General features: G+C 38.6%; 1 protein-coding gene across 5 annotated transcripts in view; it reads right to left on the bottom strand.

Annotated features, from left to right (window-relative positions):
- CFAP44 (cilia and flagella associated protein 44) overlaps positions 1-17,801 on the bottom strand; it is a 149,772-nt gene that overhangs the window by 82,890 nt on the left and 49,081 nt on the right. For all 5 annotated transcript variants that reach the window (XM_019839725.3, XM_003991635.5, XM_023260139.2 and 2 more), the window contains one exon: positions 4,626-4,868. In XM_019839725.3, the coding sequence (XP_019695284.2) occupies positions 4,626-4,868 (243 nt within the window). The remainder of the gene's footprint in view (positions 1-4,625; positions 4,869-17,801) is intronic.

The raw sequence follows: 17,801 nt of genomic DNA on the forward strand, positions 1-17,801 counted from the left end.
GAAGCAATATTGTGGTACATAATGGCTGAAAATTTTCAAAAACTGAGTGAAACTACATTGGGATTCAAGAAACACTGAACACAAGCAAGAGAAATATGAAGAAATTATACCTTTTAACACAAAATCTTAAAAGCAACCAAGGAAAAAGACACATCAGGTTTCGAAGAAACAACAATAAAAAGATGCAGCTGGCAGAATGGAGGACAAAAGATTAAAAGACATCAAAGTTTGCAAAGAAAATATCCAGCAAAAATATGATTTTTTAAAAAGACAAAATGAAGATACCTCAAGACCCCCCAAAAAGCTCCCAAAACTGAGAGAATGTATTACCAGCAGACCTACACTAAATACACATACATTTTTAGGCAGAATCTTCTGCAACTACAAAGATATAGAAAGGAATTAAGAGTAAGAAAAAGGACAAACCAAAATGATATCAACAACAACAAAAATAGTAAAATACCTTTTAGGAATACAAATATATATATATATATATATATATATATATATATATATATGTTAAGAAAATATATGGCAATGGAGAGGGGGAGGATACATGGCATTAAAGTACTCTATGATCTTTTCTCTGCAATTAGAAGAGTAAATTTATGTCAAACTATATGAAGTTAAAGGTACATAATATAATCTTTAGGATCACCTCTAAAAGAGGGAGTGGAAAGAAAGGAAAAATTTCAAGTTAGGTGGTAGAGCATGTTTATGTCCTGATAAGAACTGAGTAAACAGAGGGAAGTGGATAATACAGGAGACTAGGTGATTTATTGTAGAACAAGATACTGGAGGATGTGAGAGGGGTGGGATCAAAGGGGCTTTGGGGAAAGTGTCCTTGGACAATTGCAGGAGACTATTCATCAACTCTAAGAGTGGACAAAAGCAGACAAGACTCGTATGGATCCCCATAGAATGTTAGATTTAGATTTGAGACAAGACAAGGAAAATTTTTTTTTCTCATATTTGTTAAATAACACTTTTTGCATGTTTCCAGGACACTAGAACTCTACTACACTGTATTACAGTTCTTTCTATGCCTTTCTCCCTCGTGATATGAAGAAATTTCCTGAAGTCAGGAACCATGTTTTATTTATCCCTTACCCTAGAACCCCACACAATTATAGCCATCAACAACTGTTTCATAAAACAAAGACAAAGTATAAAGGCACTAATAAGTGGAGTCCTAGGTGCCTCCATCACTACTTTCTATTCTTCTTGCTGCTTGTCTCCTTAGAAGTTTCTAACAAAGATGCATTTCTAGGAAAAGTTGAACAGGGGAGACGTTAATGCTCGTTACTTCTTGTAGCAACAATCCTTGGCTAGTCAGCATCCTGGGACACTGGGATCTGGGACAAACTATGAATTAGTGATAGTCTTTCACATATGGGATGTTGTGGGTTCAATCCCAGAATACTTTAATGAAATTAATATTGCAATAAAGTGAGTCAAATGATTTTTTTTGTTTCCTGGTACATATAAAAATTATGTTTACACTATAGCATAGACTATTAAGTGTGTAATAGCATTATGTCTAACAGTGTACATACCTTAAATTTAAAAATACTTTATTGCCCAAAATTTCCAACCATAATCTGAGCTTTTGGAAAGTCTTAATCTTTTTGCTGGGGGGGTCCTGCCTTGATGTTGATGGCTGCTGACTGATCAAGGTGGTGGCTGCTAAAGGATTCCATCTCATTTTCTTTGCTCATCCATAAAAAGCAACTGCTCATTTGTTAAAGTTGTATCATGAGATGGTAGACATTCAGTCACATCTTTAGGCTCTACTCAGTTCTAGTTCTCTTGCTGCTTCCACCACATCTTCAGTTACTTCCTCCACTCAAGTCTTGAACCCTCAAAGTCACCCATAAGGGTTGGAATCAACTTCTTCCAAGAACTCCTGCTAATGTCGATATTTTGACCTATTCCCGTGAATCTAGAATGGTAAATCCTTTCCAGAAGGTTTTCAATTGGCTTTGCCCAGATCCATTAGAGGAATCACTCTCTACGGCAGTTATAGCCTTACAAAATGTATTTCTTAAATAATAAGACTTGAAAGTCTACTTTACTCTTTGATCCACAGGCTACAAAATGGATGTTGTGCTAGGAGGCATAAAAACAACATTAATCTCATCATAGGTCTCCAGGAATCATGGGTAACCAGCTATGTTGTCAATGAACAATAATATTTTAAAAGGAATCTTCTTTTTTTCTGAACAGGTCTCCCAGCTTTGTTGTTCCATTTATAGTGCACAGGCAGTAGGGATTTAGCACAATTCTTAAGGGCCCTAGGATATTCGGAATGGTAAATGAGCACTGGATTCAAATTTAAGTCACCAGCTGCATTAGCCCCTAACAAAAGGGTCAACCTATTCTTTGACGCCAGGAATTGACATATCCTTTATGAAAGTCCTAGATGACATTATCCAGTAGAAGGTTGTTTCATCTACATTGAAAATCTATTGTGGTGCACCTAGGTGGCTGACTGAGCATCTGACTTTGGCTCCGGTCATCTCATGGTTCATGAATTTGAGCCCTATGTCTGGCTCTGTGTGGACAGCTCAGAGCCTGGAGCCTAGTTCAGATTCTGTGTCTCCCTCTCTATCTGCCCCTCCCCCATTCGCACTCTGTCTCTCTCTCAAAAATAAATAAACATTAAAAAAATTTAAGAAAATATGTTGTTTAGTGTAGCCACCTTCATGACTGATCTTTTTTTTTAAATGTTTATTGATTTATGACAGAGAGAGAGAGAGAGAGAGAGAGAGAGAGCGAGAGCGAGCGAGCATGAGCGGGGGAGGGGCAGAGAGAGAGGGAGACCACAGATTCTGAGGCAGGCTCCAGGCTCTGAGCTGTCAGCACAGAGCCCGATGCAGGGCTCGAACTCACAGACCGCGAGATCATGACCAGAGCCAAAGTCAGACGCTCAACCGACAACCACCCAGGCACCCCGTGACTAATCCTAGCTAGATCCTCTGGATAACTTGCTGCAGCTTCTCCATCAGCACCTGCTGCTGTACCTCACACTTCTCTATTATGGAGATGGCTTCTTTCCTTCTTTGCTTAAACTTCATGGACCAATCCCTGCTAACTTCACACTTTTCTTCTGAAGCTTCCTCACCTCTCCCAGAATTGGAGAGAGTTAGGGCATTGCTCTGCATTGGGCTTTGGCTGAAGAGAATGTTGTGTCTGGTTTTATCTTCCATCCAGGCCACTGAAATTTTCTCCATATCAGCAATAAGGCTATTTTGCTTTCTCGGTATTTGTGTGTTTACTGGAATAGCACTTTTAATTTCTTTCAAGCACTTCTCCTTTGGAGGGCATCTGGCTGGTTAGGAGATAGAGCATGTGACTATTGATCTCAGGGTAATGAGTTCAAACCCCATGTTGGGCATGGAGCCTACTAAAAAAAACCTTTTCCTTTGCATTAACATCTTGGCCTACTATTTGGCACAAGAGACCTAGCTTTTGGCCTGCCTTGGCTTTTGACATGCGTTCCTCACTAAGCTTAATCATTTCTTGTTTCTGATTTAAAGTGAGAAACGTGTGACTCTTCCTTTCAAGTGAACAATTAGAAGCTATTGTAGGGTTATTAACTGGCCTAATTTAAATATTCTTGTATCTCAGGGAAGGCCCAAGGAGAGGGAGAGAGATGGGGGAATGACTAGTTAGTGGAGCAGTGAAAACACACACAATATTTATCGTTAGGTTTGCTGTCTTATATGGGTGTGGTTCATGGCTCCCCAAAACAATTACAATAGTAACAAAGATCAATGATCACAGATCACCATAACGATAATAATGAGAAAGTTTGGAATATCACAAGAATTACCAAAATGTGACACATAGACATGAAGTGAGCCAATGTTGTAGAAATAATGATGCTGATTAGCTTGCTCAACACAGGATGGCCACAAACCTTCAATTTGTGACAATCACAGTATGTGTGAAGTATAATAAAATCATGTCAATAAATAGTTTTTTTTGTTAATGGAGCTGAAGTTTGTGACAAATTTATAACGAAGGAAATCTTGTTTTGCAATCAATTGTTTCATGATAGTAGAAAATATATAATTAGAGAAAGTAATTATCACAACTTTGTGACAGTCCTCTGTCTTTGACTCTCTGATATCTATTTTTCTCTTCTTCCATATTAGCCAAGTTCCAATTTTGTTCAGGGTGACAATGTGACAATCTAAAAATAGTCATCTTCCCAGACTTCCACGTGGCCACACAGCATAGCTGCAGGTAACAAAATGCAAACAAAACTCTGCAGGATAGTGTGCCCATTATTTTCAAAATGTCAATTAGTTTCAAATTAAAGAAACAATAGAAACAGCCAGAAGACTCTTTAGCCCTTTGCCCTTCCTTCTACCTTTAATTCTTCTTCTCTTTGACCCCCTGAAATATGAATGATCATTATAGATGTTAGCAGATATTATAAACAGACATAAAAGATATTAAGATGACACAAAAACTGTAAGTCACATTCATTCATCAAAATTCACAACTTATTCAATAGTATTTAAAAAATGGTCTCACCATAAGAGAAAGTAAGAATGGGCTGGAAATTCATGATCAGAAACTATTTAATCAAAATTATGTATTACATTATTACTCACCAAAGAAACCCAGAACTTCCCTGGCTCAGAGTAAAATCCACAGAGTATGCGACAGGGGGTTGATGGAATAAAGATTTCGGGTAATGGCTCCTCTTCCTCTCTTTCCTCCTCCTCCTCCTCCTCCACCTGGAATTCCTTTTCTCCATCTTCTTTCATCTCTGCTGCTAGCTGCTTCCTCCTTTCTTCCTTCTCCTTCTCCTTCAACTCCTTTTGTTTCTTTCTCTTTTCTATTTCTATTAATCTCTTTCGCAAGAGACATTAAGAAGATAAAAAACTGTAAATCATTCATTCATTTACAGTAATGGGATGACAAAGAAAGTGGAAGGAAGAACTCACAGCTCTGATGTAACAAATAGTGTCATTTAAAAATAAATCAATTTGGGGGTATATCTTTAAACTTTTCAAATCATTTCTGTATTACCTGCTTCGATCCTAGTTTTATAGAAATTATTTTCTTTTTTTTTTTCCTAATAGAGAAGCTAAATACATTTTCTTTCAGAGTCCATCACCATCAACCCATGAACTAGGTAGACCAAAATAACCATGGAGGAAAGGTGTTTCTATTTTAGTAGATACTAAAATAGTAATAGAAAACTGTGAGTTAGGCCTTCCACATCTATCAAATGATGATTTCAAAAGTCACCTAACACTAGCATCCCTACCTCCCATCTTTTATTCTTTTTATTCCTCAGAATTACTTCCTAATTTATACGATCTCATCACATCAATCTCCTCCTCAAAATCTCACAATGGGAGGAGTGACTGAAAAGCTTCTGCAAAACAAAAGAGGTGGAGACACAGTAATGAAGGGAACCTCCAATCCCAAATGCCATGCACTGCAGTGGGAAGGGATACTACTGAGACATCCTGAGCAGAATCATCTGCCCTGGAACACAGGGGGGAAAAGCCAAGGTTTAAAAGAACAACTAGTATGTGAAAGAACCAGCCCTAAAACCGTCCCAAACTAAAGGGAGCTGCTGGAACTCTCTCTGGGTTAGAAGGGCTGACAAGCACCCCAGTTTATGCTCCCACTCCACCATGACAGTGTCAATGGGATGAGAGGGTCTGGGCACCCTAACCAGCCTACCACGTCAGTGAACCTCAGACACCTGGCCCCAGCAATCCCACCAAGGAGGCTCTAGGGTGGTATATACCAGGACACCCCTCGATAGCACGCAGTACAGCTTCAGCTGTTGCACCAAGGTGACACAGGTGCAAAGCATCCCTGAACACTCCAGGTCCATACCCACTTTGGCTTCAGCTTGCTAGGCACCATCAACACAGAGTACCCTAGGACCTCCTGGCTGAAGTCTGTTTGGCCCAGCTGTCCCACCAGGGTGCCCCCTGTACAGAGCATCCCAGGACACATTGGACTCCACCAGCCTTGGCTTCCATTGCCCCACAAGGGCACCCCCTTTGCTGCACACTGAGGGACCCTCCAGTTTATACCTACTTCACCTTCAGTTGTCCTGCCAGGGCATCCTCAGGATGGAACGCTCCTAAATACCCTGGCTTGCACACATTTCCACTTCAGCCGTCCTGCCAAGGTGCCTTCTGTATGGAAGGTCCAGCCCCCCACTCACCCCCCCCCCTTAGCTTGCATCCACTTCAGTTTTAGCTGACCTGCCAGGGCATCCCTGAAAAGAATGCCCTTGGACACACTGGCTTGTGCTGGCCTGGGCTTATCACCCCATCAGGACCCCCTGCAACGGGCACTGCAGGACGCTCCAGCTTGTACCAACTTCAGCTTCAGCTGTCCTGCCAGGGCACCTCTGCACATAAGGGCCCAGGATCCTTCAAACTTGCACCCACTTCAGCTTTAGTTGTCCTGTCAGGGTGTCTACTATATGGAGACCCCTAGGACCTCCCACTTGCACTCACTTCAGCTATGGTCATCTCACCAGGTCAGTCACAGCATGGAATGCCCTGCAACCCCCAGCCTACATCAACCACAGATCCTGCCAGCCAGCAGAAGTCGCCAAGCATACACAGGGGACGACCAGACACAAGACCATTTCTTCAAATTCAGAAGTAGCTGTTCTGCTAATTCATCAACATAAACATGGAAGTCAATAACAATGGGGAAACAGGAGTATGTTCCAAAAGAAAGAAAAAGACAAAACCTCAGAATAAGTACTAAGTAAAAAGGAAATAAGCAATATGCCTAATAAAGAGTTTAAAGCAATGATCATAAAGATGCTTACCAGGCTGGAGAAAAGAGTGAAAGAACTCAGTGAAGCCTTCAACAAAGAGATGGAAAATATAAAAAAGAACCACAGATGACAAACACAATAACCTAAGTACAAACAAACAAATAAACAACCACAAAGAACACTAGAGGGAATCAAAAGATTAGAAGGTGTAGAAGAATGGATCAGTGATCTGGAAGAGAGGGTAATGGAAAGCACCCAACCTGAACAACAAGGGGGGAAAAAAAAAGCAGGATAAGTTAAGAGATCTTTTAGACAACATCAAGCAAACAAATATTTGCATTATGGGGGTCCCAGAAGGAAAAAGATAGAATGGGGCAGAAAACTCAGTTGAAGGCATACTAGTAAAAACTTCACTCATCTGGAAAAAGATATAGACATCTAGGTTTAGGAAGCACGGAGCATTCAAAATAAGATGAACCCAAGAATGTCCACACCATGACATAATAATTAAAATGTCAAAAGTTAAAGATAGAAAAAGAATTTTAAAAATAGCAAGAGAGAAGTATAAAAGGAAAGCACATAAGGCTATTGGTTGGATTTTCAGCAGAAACTTTGCAGGCTAGAAGGGAGTAGCACTACATATTCAAAGTCTTGAAAGGAAAAAACTACAACCAAGAAAACTCTAGCTGGCAAAGTTATCATTCAGAATAAAAGGAAAGAGAGTTTCCCAGACAAAAATTAAAGGAGTTTATCATCACTAAATTGGCCTTACAAAAATGCAAAAGCACTTCTTTAAGTATAAAAGAAAAGCCCATAATTAGAAGAAAATTATGAATAAAAATATGTAAAATATGGTAACCTAAACATAAAATGTGGAGAGAGGGGTATAAAAAATAAGTTTTTTAGAATGTGTTTGAACTTAAATGACCATCAACTTAATATAAACTGCTATATACTTAGGAAGCAATATACAAACCTCATGGTAACTACAAACCTATCCTAAAACAAAACCTATAATAGATACACACACAAAAAAAGGGGGGGGGGAATAATGACACTACAGAAAGTCAATCACAAAAAAAGAGTAAGAAAAGAACTAAGAACTCCAAAAAAAAAAAAAAAAAAAGAAAACGATTAACAAAATGACAATAAGCACATACATATCGATAATTACTTAAATGTAAATGGTCTAAATCCTCCAATAAAAAGGTATAGGGTGACAAATCAGAAAAAAAAAAGACTCATCTATATGCTGCCTACAAAAGATTCACTTCAGACCTAAAGACACAGACTGAGATTGAAAGAATTGAAAAAGATATTCCACTACAAATGGAAGCAGCAAAAAAGCTGGAGCAGGAAAACTCATAACAAATAAAACAGACTTTAAACTCTAAAATAAAAACTATAATAACAGACAAAGAAGAGCATTATATAATGATAAAGGGATCAATCCAACAAGTAAATATCTATGTACCCAACATTGGAGTACCTAAATAAACAAAGGAAATATTAATAGATATAAAGGGAGGAACTGACAGTAACACAATAGTAAGGGACTTTAACACTTAATTTACATCAATGAATAGGTCATTCAGGCAGAAAAATCAATGAGGAAATAGTGTCTTTGAATGACATATAAGACCAGATAGATTTAATATATACAGAACATTCCATCCAAAAACAACAGAGCACACATTCTCTTTAAGTGCATGTGGAACATTCTCATTCTCATTAGGCCACAAAACAAGTCTCAATCAATTTAAGAAGACTGAAATCATATCATTCATCTTTTACAGTCACAACACTATGAAACTAGAACTCACAATCACAAGAAAAAACCACAAACATGTGGAGGCTAAACATACAACCAGTGAGTCAATGAAGAAATCAAAGAATAAATGAAAAAAAAAATACATGGAGACAAATGAAAATGAAAACACAAACTGTCTAAAATCTTTGGGATGCATTGAAAGCAGTTCTAAGAGGGAAATTTATAGCAGCACAGGCCTATCTCAAGAAACAAGAAAAAGTTCAAATAAACTAACTTTACACATGAAAGAACCAGAAAAAGGACAAAGTCCTAGGTAAATAGAAGGAAAGAAGTAATAAAGCTCAGAGCAGAACGAAATGGCACATAGACTTAAAAAAAAAAAAATAGACAAATGAAAGAGAAGACCAATGAAATCAAGATCTTGTTCTTTCAAGAGACAAACAAAATTGATAAACCTTTAGTCAGACTCATCAGTAATAAAAGAGAAAAGACCCAAATAAATAAAATAAAAAACAAAAGGAAAATGTAACAACCAGCACCATAAAAATACAAGAATTATGAAAGAATACTGTGAAAAATTGTATACCAAAAAATTGGACAACCTAGAAGAAATGGGTAAATTCCTAGAAACATACAATCTTCCAAAACTGAATAAGGAAGAAAGGGAAAATCTGAAGAGACCAATTACTAGTAATAAAATTGAATCAGTAATCAAAAATCTACCAAAAAGCAAAGCCTGTGACCAGATGGATTCATACGTAAACTCTACCAAACATTTAGAGAAGAGTCAATACCTCTCCCCCTCAAACTATTTACAGAAAAATAAAACAGGGAAAGATTCCAAGTATATTCTGAGAGGCCAGGATTACCCTGATACCAAAACCAGATAAAGATCATTTTAAAAAGAAGAAGAAAACTACAGGGAAATATCCCTGATAAACATAGATGCAAAAATCCTCAACAAGATATTAGCAAACCACATTCAACAATATATTAAAGGGATCATTCACCACAATCAAGTAGGATTCATCCTCAAGATGCAAGAATGGGGTCGGAGGACGCTGGGTTCACCCCCACCCTGCTGATTGCTTAGATTCCACCCACATCAGCCTTGACTCTCCACAGCCAAGCGTAGACTAGAGGCCCACAGAAGAGGGTAGGAAGCGCAGAGAGGCAGTGCATGCTACATGGACTTGCAGGAGGGAACCGGGGTGGTGGAGGGGGCAGCCAGCCCACCCGGCAAGGCAGAGACCCCGACTCTGGCTTGCAAAAGCAGAGGGGCCAGACGGAGTGTGTTCTGACAGCCAGCAGGACTTAACATCTGGAAGGTTATAAGTTAACAGCACTGCTCGGAAAATGGGAGGGCTGGAGGACAATGGGAGGGAGAGTTGTTGAGCCCCTGAGGACAGAGCTCAGCTTGTCAGGGAACAAAGGCACTGGGAAGTGCCATCTCCCTCACCCATCCCCCAGCCAAAATCCCAAAGGGAACCAGTTCCTGTCATAAACTTGCTTGCACCACACAAACACCCAACGCTGTGGACCCATCCCTCCGATGGGTCTGCCTCCCTCCCGGTGCCGCAGAGCCCCTCGCGAAGCAGACCACCAAAGGCAAAGCGAGCTGAGCCTGCCCCTCCTGCCCCTGTGCACCTTGCGGATCCAGCCCGGCTAATACGCCAGATCCCACTGAAGCAGCACCACAAGCCTGGCAGTGTGCAAGTAGCCCAGACAGGGGCCAGACCACTCCATAGTGAGTCCTGCCCCTCAGAGAGGGGAAGATAAGGTACACACCAGTCTGACTGTGGGCCCAGTGGTGGGCTGGGAGCAGACATCAGGTCTGACTGCGGACCTACCCACCAACTCAAGTTACTCCAGACACCACAGGGGAAGAGCCCTGCAGTTCTGCACCACTCCATGGACTATCCAAAATGACGAAATGGAAGAATTCTCAAAATAAACTCCAGGAAGTAGCAACAGCTAACGAACTGATCAAAAACGAATTAAGCAATATGGCAGAAAATGAATTTAAAATAATAGTCATAAAATTAATCACTGGGCTTGAAAGAAGCATACAGGACAGCAGAGAATCTATTACTACAGAGATCAAGGGACTAAGAAACAGTCAGGAGGACCTAAAAAATGCTAGAAATGACCTGCAAAATAAAATGGAGGTGACCAAAGCTCAGATTGAAGAGGCAGAGGAGAGAATAGGTGAATTAGAAGATAAAATTATGGAAAAAGAAGAAGCTGAGAAAAAGATTAAAAAATCTAGGAGTGTGAGGGGAGACTTAGAGAACTAAGTGACACAAACGAAATAATATACGTATAATTGGGATTCCAGAGGAGGAAGAGAGAGGGAAAGGTGCTGAAGGTGTACTTGAAGAAATCATAGCTGAGAACTTCCCTGATCTGGGGAAAGAAAAAGGCATTGAAATCCAAGAGGCACAGAGAACTCCCTTCAGACGTAACTTGAATCGATTTTCTGCATGACATATCATAGTGAAACCAGCAAAATACAAGGATAAAGAGAAATTTCTGAAAGCAGCTTGGGATAAACACGCTCTAACATATAAAGGGAGACCGATAAGACTAGTGACAGACCTATCTACTGAAAGTTGGCAGGCCAGAAAGGAATGGCAGGAAATCTTCAATGTGATGAACAGAAAAAATATGCAGCCAAGACTCCTTTACCCAGCAAGTCTGTCATTCAGAAAAGAAGGAGAGATAAAGGTCTTCCCAAACAAACAAAAACTGAAGGAATTCATCACCACTAAACCAGCCTTACAAGATCCTAAGGGGGATCCTGTGAGACGAAGTACCAGAGACATCACTACAAGCATGAAAACTTCAGACATCACAATGACTCTAAACCCATATCTTTCTGTAATAACACTGAATGTAAATGGACTAAAAGCGCTAACCAAAAGACATAGGGTATCAGAATGGATAAAAAAACAAGACCCATCTATTTGCTGCCTACAAGAGACTCATTTTAGACCTGAGGACACCTTCAGAATAAAAGTGAGGGGATGGAGAACTATCTATCATGCTACTGAAGTCAAAAGAAAGCTGGAGTAGCCATACTTATATCAGACAAACTAGACTTTAAATTAAAGGCTGTAACAAGAGATGAAGAAGGGCATTATATAATAATTACAGAGTCTATCCATCAGGAAGAGCTAACAATTATAAATGTCTATGTGCCAAATGTGGGAGCCCCCAAATATATAAAACAATTATTCAAAAACATAAGCAACCTTATTGATAAGAATGTGGTAATTGCAGGGGACTTTAATACTCCACTTACAACAATGGATAGATCATCTAGACACAGAATCAATAAAGAAACAAGGGCCCTGAATGATACACTGGATCAGATGGACTTGACAGATATATTGAGAACTCTGCATCCCAAAGCAACAGAATATACTTTCTTCTCGAATGCACATGCAACATTCTCCAAGATAGATCACATACTGGGTCACAAAACAGCCCTTCATAAGTATACAAGAATTGAGATCATACCACGCACAGTTTCAGACCACAACGCTATGAAACTTGAAATCAACCACAAGAAAAAGTCTGGAACCTCCAAAATCATGGAGGTTAAAGAACACCCTACTAAAGAATGAATGGGTCAACCAGGCAATTAGAGAAGAAATTTAAAAAATATGGAAACAAATGAAAATTGAAATACAATAATCCAAACACTTTGGGATGCAGCAAAGGCAGTCCTGAGAGGAAAAGACATTGCAATCCAGGCCTATGTCAAGAAACAAGAAAAATCCCAAATACAAAATCTAACAGCACACCTAAAGGAAATAGAAGCAGAACAGCAAAGATACCCCAAACCCAGCAGAAGAAGAGCAATAATAAATATCAGAGCAGAAACAAACAATATAGAATCTAAAAAAACTGTAGAGCAGATCAACGAAACCAAGAGTTGGTTTTTTGAAAAAATAAACAAAATTGATAAACCTCTAGCCAGGCTTCTCAAAAAGAAAAGAGAGAGGACCCAAATAGATAAAATCATGAATGAAAATGGAATGATTACAACCAATCCCTCAGAGATACAAGCAATTATCAGGGAATACTATGAAAAATTATATGCCAACAAACCTGACAACCTGGAAGAAATGGACAAATTCCTAAGCACCCACACCCTCCCAAAACTCAATCAGGAGGAAATAGAAAGCTTGAACAGACCCATAACCAGCGAAGAAATTGAATCAGTCATCAAAAATCTCCCAACAAATAAGAGTCCAGGACCAGATGGCTTCCCAGGGGAATTCTACCAGACATCTAAAGCAGAGACAATGCCTATCCTTCTCAAGCTATTCCAAAAAATAGAAAGGGAAGGAAAACTTCCAGACTCATTCTATGAAGCCAGCATTACTTTGATTCCTAAACCAACCAGACAGAGACCCAGTAAAAAAAGAGATCTACAGGCCAATAACCCTGATGAATATGGATGTAAAAATTCTCAATAAGATACTATCAAATCGAATTCAACAGCATATAAAAAGAATTATTCACCATGATCAAGTGGGATTCATTCCTGGGATGCAGGGCTGGTTCAACATTCACAAATCAATCAACGTGATACATCACATTAATAAAAGAAAAGATAAGAACCATATGATCCTGTCAATTGATGCAGAAAAGGCATTTGACAAAATTCAGCATCCTTTCATAATAAAAACCCTAGAGAAAGTCACGATAGAAGGAACATACTTACACATCATAAAAGCCATTTATGAAAAGTCCACAGCTAATATCATCCTCAATGGGGAAAAACTGAGAGCTTTTTCCCTGAGATCAGGAACACAACAGGGATGTCCACTCTCACCGCTGTTGTTTAACATAGTGTTGGAAGTGCTAGCGTCAGCAATCAGACAACAAAAGGAAATCAAAGGCATCAAAATTGGCAAAAATGAAGTCAAGCTTTCTCTTTTTGCAGATGACACGATATTATACATGGAAAACTCAATAAATTCCACCAAAAGTCTGCTAGAACTGATACATGAATTCAGCAAAGTCGCAGGATACAAAATTAATGTACAAAAATCAGTTGCATTCTTATACACTAATAATGAAGCAACAGAAAGACAAATAAAGAAACTGATCCCATTCACAATTGCACCAAGAAGCATAAAATACCTAGGAATAAACCTAACCAAAGATGTAAAAGATCTGTATGCTGAAAACTATAGAAAGCTTATGAAGGAAATTGAAGAACATATAAAGAAATGGAAAAACATACCGTGCTCATGGATTGGAAGAATAAATATTGTGAAAATGTCAATACTACCCAAAGCTATCTACACATTCAATGCAATCCCAATCAAAATTGTACCAGCATTCTTCTCAAAGCTAGAACAAGCAATCCTAAAATTTGTATGGAACCACACAAGGCCCCGAATAGCCAAAGTAATTTTGAAAAAGAAGACCAAAGCAGGAGGCATCACAATCCCAGACTTTAGCCTCTACTACAAAGCTGTAATCATCAACACAGCATGGTATTGGCACAAAAACAGACACATAGACCAATGGAATAGAATAGAAACCCCAGAACTAGACCCACAAATGTATGGCCAACTCATCTTTGACAAAGCAGGAAAGAGTATTCAATGGAAAAAAAGAGTCTCTTTAACAAATGGTGCTGGGAGAACTGGACAGCAACATGCAGAAGGTTGAAACTAGATCACTTTCTCACAGCATTCACAAAAATAAACTCAAAATGGATAAAGGACCTGAATATGAGATAGGAAACCATCAACACTCTAGAAGAGAAAAAGACCTCTCTGATCTCAGCCACAGCAATTTCTTACTTGACACATCCCCAAAGGCAAGAGAATTAAAAAGCAAAAATGAACTATTGGGACCTCATGAAGATAAAAAGCTTCTTCACTGCAAAGGAAACAATCAACAAAACTAAAAGGCAACCAACGGAATGGGAAAAGATATTTGCAAATGACATTTTGGACAAAGGGCTAGTATCCAAAATCTATAAAGAGCTCACCAAACTCCATACTCAAAAAACAAATAATCCAGTGAAGAAATGGGCAGAAGACATGAATAGACCCTTCTCTAAAGAAGACATCCAGATGGCCAACAGGCACATGAAAAGATGCTCAACGTCGCTCCTCATCAGGAAAATACAAATCAAACCACACTCAGATATTACCTCATGCCAGTCAGAGTGGCTAAAATGAACAGATCAGGAGACTATAGATGCTGGTGAGGATGTGGAGAAACGGGAACCCTCTTGCACTGTTGGTGGGAATGCAAACTGGTGCAGCCACTCTGGAGAACAGTGTGGAGGTTCCTCAGAAAATTAAAAATAGACCTACCCTATGACCCAGCAGTAGCACTGCTAGGAATTTACCCAAGGAATTCAGGAGTAATGATGCATAGGGGAACTTGTACCCCAATGTTTATAGCCGCACTCTTGACAACAGCCAAATCATGGAAAGAGCCTAAATGTCCATCAACTGACGAATGGATAAAGAAATTGTGGTTTATATACACAATGGAATACTATGTGGCAATGAGAAAGAATGAAATCTGGCCTTTTGTAGCAACATAGATGGAACTGGAGAGTGTTATGCTAAGTGAAATAAGTCATACAGAGAAAGACAGATACCATATGTTTTCACTCTTATGTGGATCCTGAGAAACTTAACAGAAGATCATGGGGGAGGGGAAGGAAAAAAAATGGTTAGAGAGGGAGGGAGCCAAAACATAAGAGACTCTCAAAAGCTGAGAACAAACCTGCTGCTCCAAGGTTTATGGGGGGTGGGAGGGATGGGTGATGGGTGATGGGTATTGAGGAGGGCACCTGTTGGGATGAGCACTGGGTGTTGTATGGAAACCAATTTGACAATAAATATCTTATAAAAAATAAACAAATTAAAAAATAAAATAAAAAAAGCAATTAAAAAAGATGCAAGAATGGTTCAATATTCAAAAATCAATCAATATGATACACATTAACAAAAGATAAAAATCATATCTCAATAGATGCAGAAAAAGCATTTGACAAAATTCAACATCTGTTCATGATAAGAACTCTTAACAAAGTGGGTTTAGAGAGAACATACCTCAACATAATAAAGGTCATATATGAAAAATGCATGTTAACATCATACTTGATGGTAAAACAGAGTTTTACCTCTAAGATCAGAAACAAGATGAGGATGTTAACTCTTGCCACTTTTATTCAACGTAGTACTGAAAGTCCTGGTCACCGCAGACAAGAAATTAAGGGAGTCCATACTGGTAAGGAAGACGTTGAACTGTCAGTTTTTGCAGATAGTATGATATGATACATAGAAAACCCTCAAGACTTCATCAAAAAACTATTAGAAATAATAAATAAATTCAGTCAAGTTGCAGGATACAAAATTAATACCCAGAAATTGGTTGTGTACTTAAGAACAAAATAGCAGAAAGAGAAATTAAGAAAACAATTTTATTTATAATTGCACCAAAAAGAATAAAATTACCTAGGAACAAGGCTTCACCAAGGAGATAAAAGACCTCTATTCTGACTATAAAACATTGATTAAAAAAGAATCTAAAGACAATACAAACAAATGGAAAGATATTCCATGCTCATAGATTGAAAGAATTAACATTGCTAAAATTTCCAATACACCCAAAGCAATCTACAGATTCAACACAATCCCTATCAAAATGCCAATGGTAATTTGCACAGAACTAGAATAAATAATATTAAAATTTGTATAGAACCACAGAAGACATCAAATAGCAAAAAGCAATTTTGAGAAAGAAGAACAAAGTTGAAAGTATCACAATCCCAGATTTCATGATATATTACAACTGTGATAATCAAAACAGAATAGAATAGTACTGGAACAAAAATAGACTTGTAGATCAATAGAACAAAACGGAGAGCACAGAAGTAAGCCCATGCTTATATGGTCAACTAATCTATGACAAAAGAGGCAAGAATATACAGCGGGGGAAAAAGTCTTTTCAACAAGTTGTGCTGGGAAAACTGGACAGCTATACTCAAAAAAACGAAACTAGACCATTTTCTTATAGCATACACAAAAATGAATTATAAATTCATTAAAAATTAAAAATTATGAAACCTAAAACCATAAACTTCTAGAAGAAAACATAGGCAGTAATATCTCTGACACCAACTGTAGCAACATTTTTCTAGATATGTCTCTTCAGTCAAGGGAGGTAAAAGAAAAAATAAACTATTGGGACTACATCAAAATAAAAAGCTTTTGCACAGCAAAAGAAACCATCAATAAAACCAAAAGGCAACCTAGTGAATGGAAGACAATATCTGAAAATTATACATCTGATAAGGGGTTAACAGCCAAAATATATAATTCATACAACCCAACACCAAGAAAATCCCTAATTAATCCAATTAAAAATTGGGCAGAGGACCCAAATAGACATTTTTCCAAGGATGACATCCAGATGGCGAACAGACACCCAAACGATGTTCAACATCAGTGAGATGCAAATCAAAACCACAATGAGGGGCACCTGGGTGGCTCAGTTGGTTAAGTGCCTGACTTTGGCTCAGGTCATGATCTCACAATTCATGGGTTTGAGCCCTGCATCAGGCTCTGTGCTGAGAGCTCAGAACCTGGAACCTGCTTTGGATTTTGTCTCCTCTCTCTGCCCCTCCCCTGATCATGTGCTCTCTGTCTCTCTGTCTCTCTCTCTGTCTCAAAAATAAATAGACATTTATTCTTTTTTATAAACCACAATGAGATGTCACCTTACAGCTGTCAGAATGGCTAGAATCAAAAAGACAGAAAATAGTAAGTGTTGGCAAGATATGAAGAGAAAGGAACCTTCATGCACTGTTGGTGGGAATGTAAACTGGTGTGACCACTGCAGAAAATGGGACAGAGCTTCCTTAAAAAATTCAAAATTGAAATATCATATGATATAGTTGTCCCTCCTGGGTATTTACCCAAAGAAAACAAAAACACTAATTCAAAAAAACATAAGCCCCTCCCCTATGTTTATTGCAGCATTATTTACAACAGCCATGATATGGAATCAATCCAAATGTCCATTAATAGAGGAAAGAACAAAGAGGACGGGGTGTAGACATATAATGGAATATCACTCAGCTGTTTAAAAGGAAGAGATCTTACCATTTGGACAGCATGGATGGACCTAGAGAGTATTACACTCAGTGAAACAAATCAGACAATTACCGTATGATTTATATGTGGAATCTAAAAAACAGAA

The sequence above is a fragment of the Felis catus genome, chromosome C2, assembly GCF_018350175.1.
Source record: "Felis catus isolate Fca126 chromosome C2, F.catus_Fca126_mat1.0, whole genome shotgun sequence".
In the NCBI taxonomy this organism is placed as follows: domain Eukaryota; kingdom Metazoa; phylum Chordata; class Mammalia; order Carnivora; family Felidae; genus Felis; species Felis catus.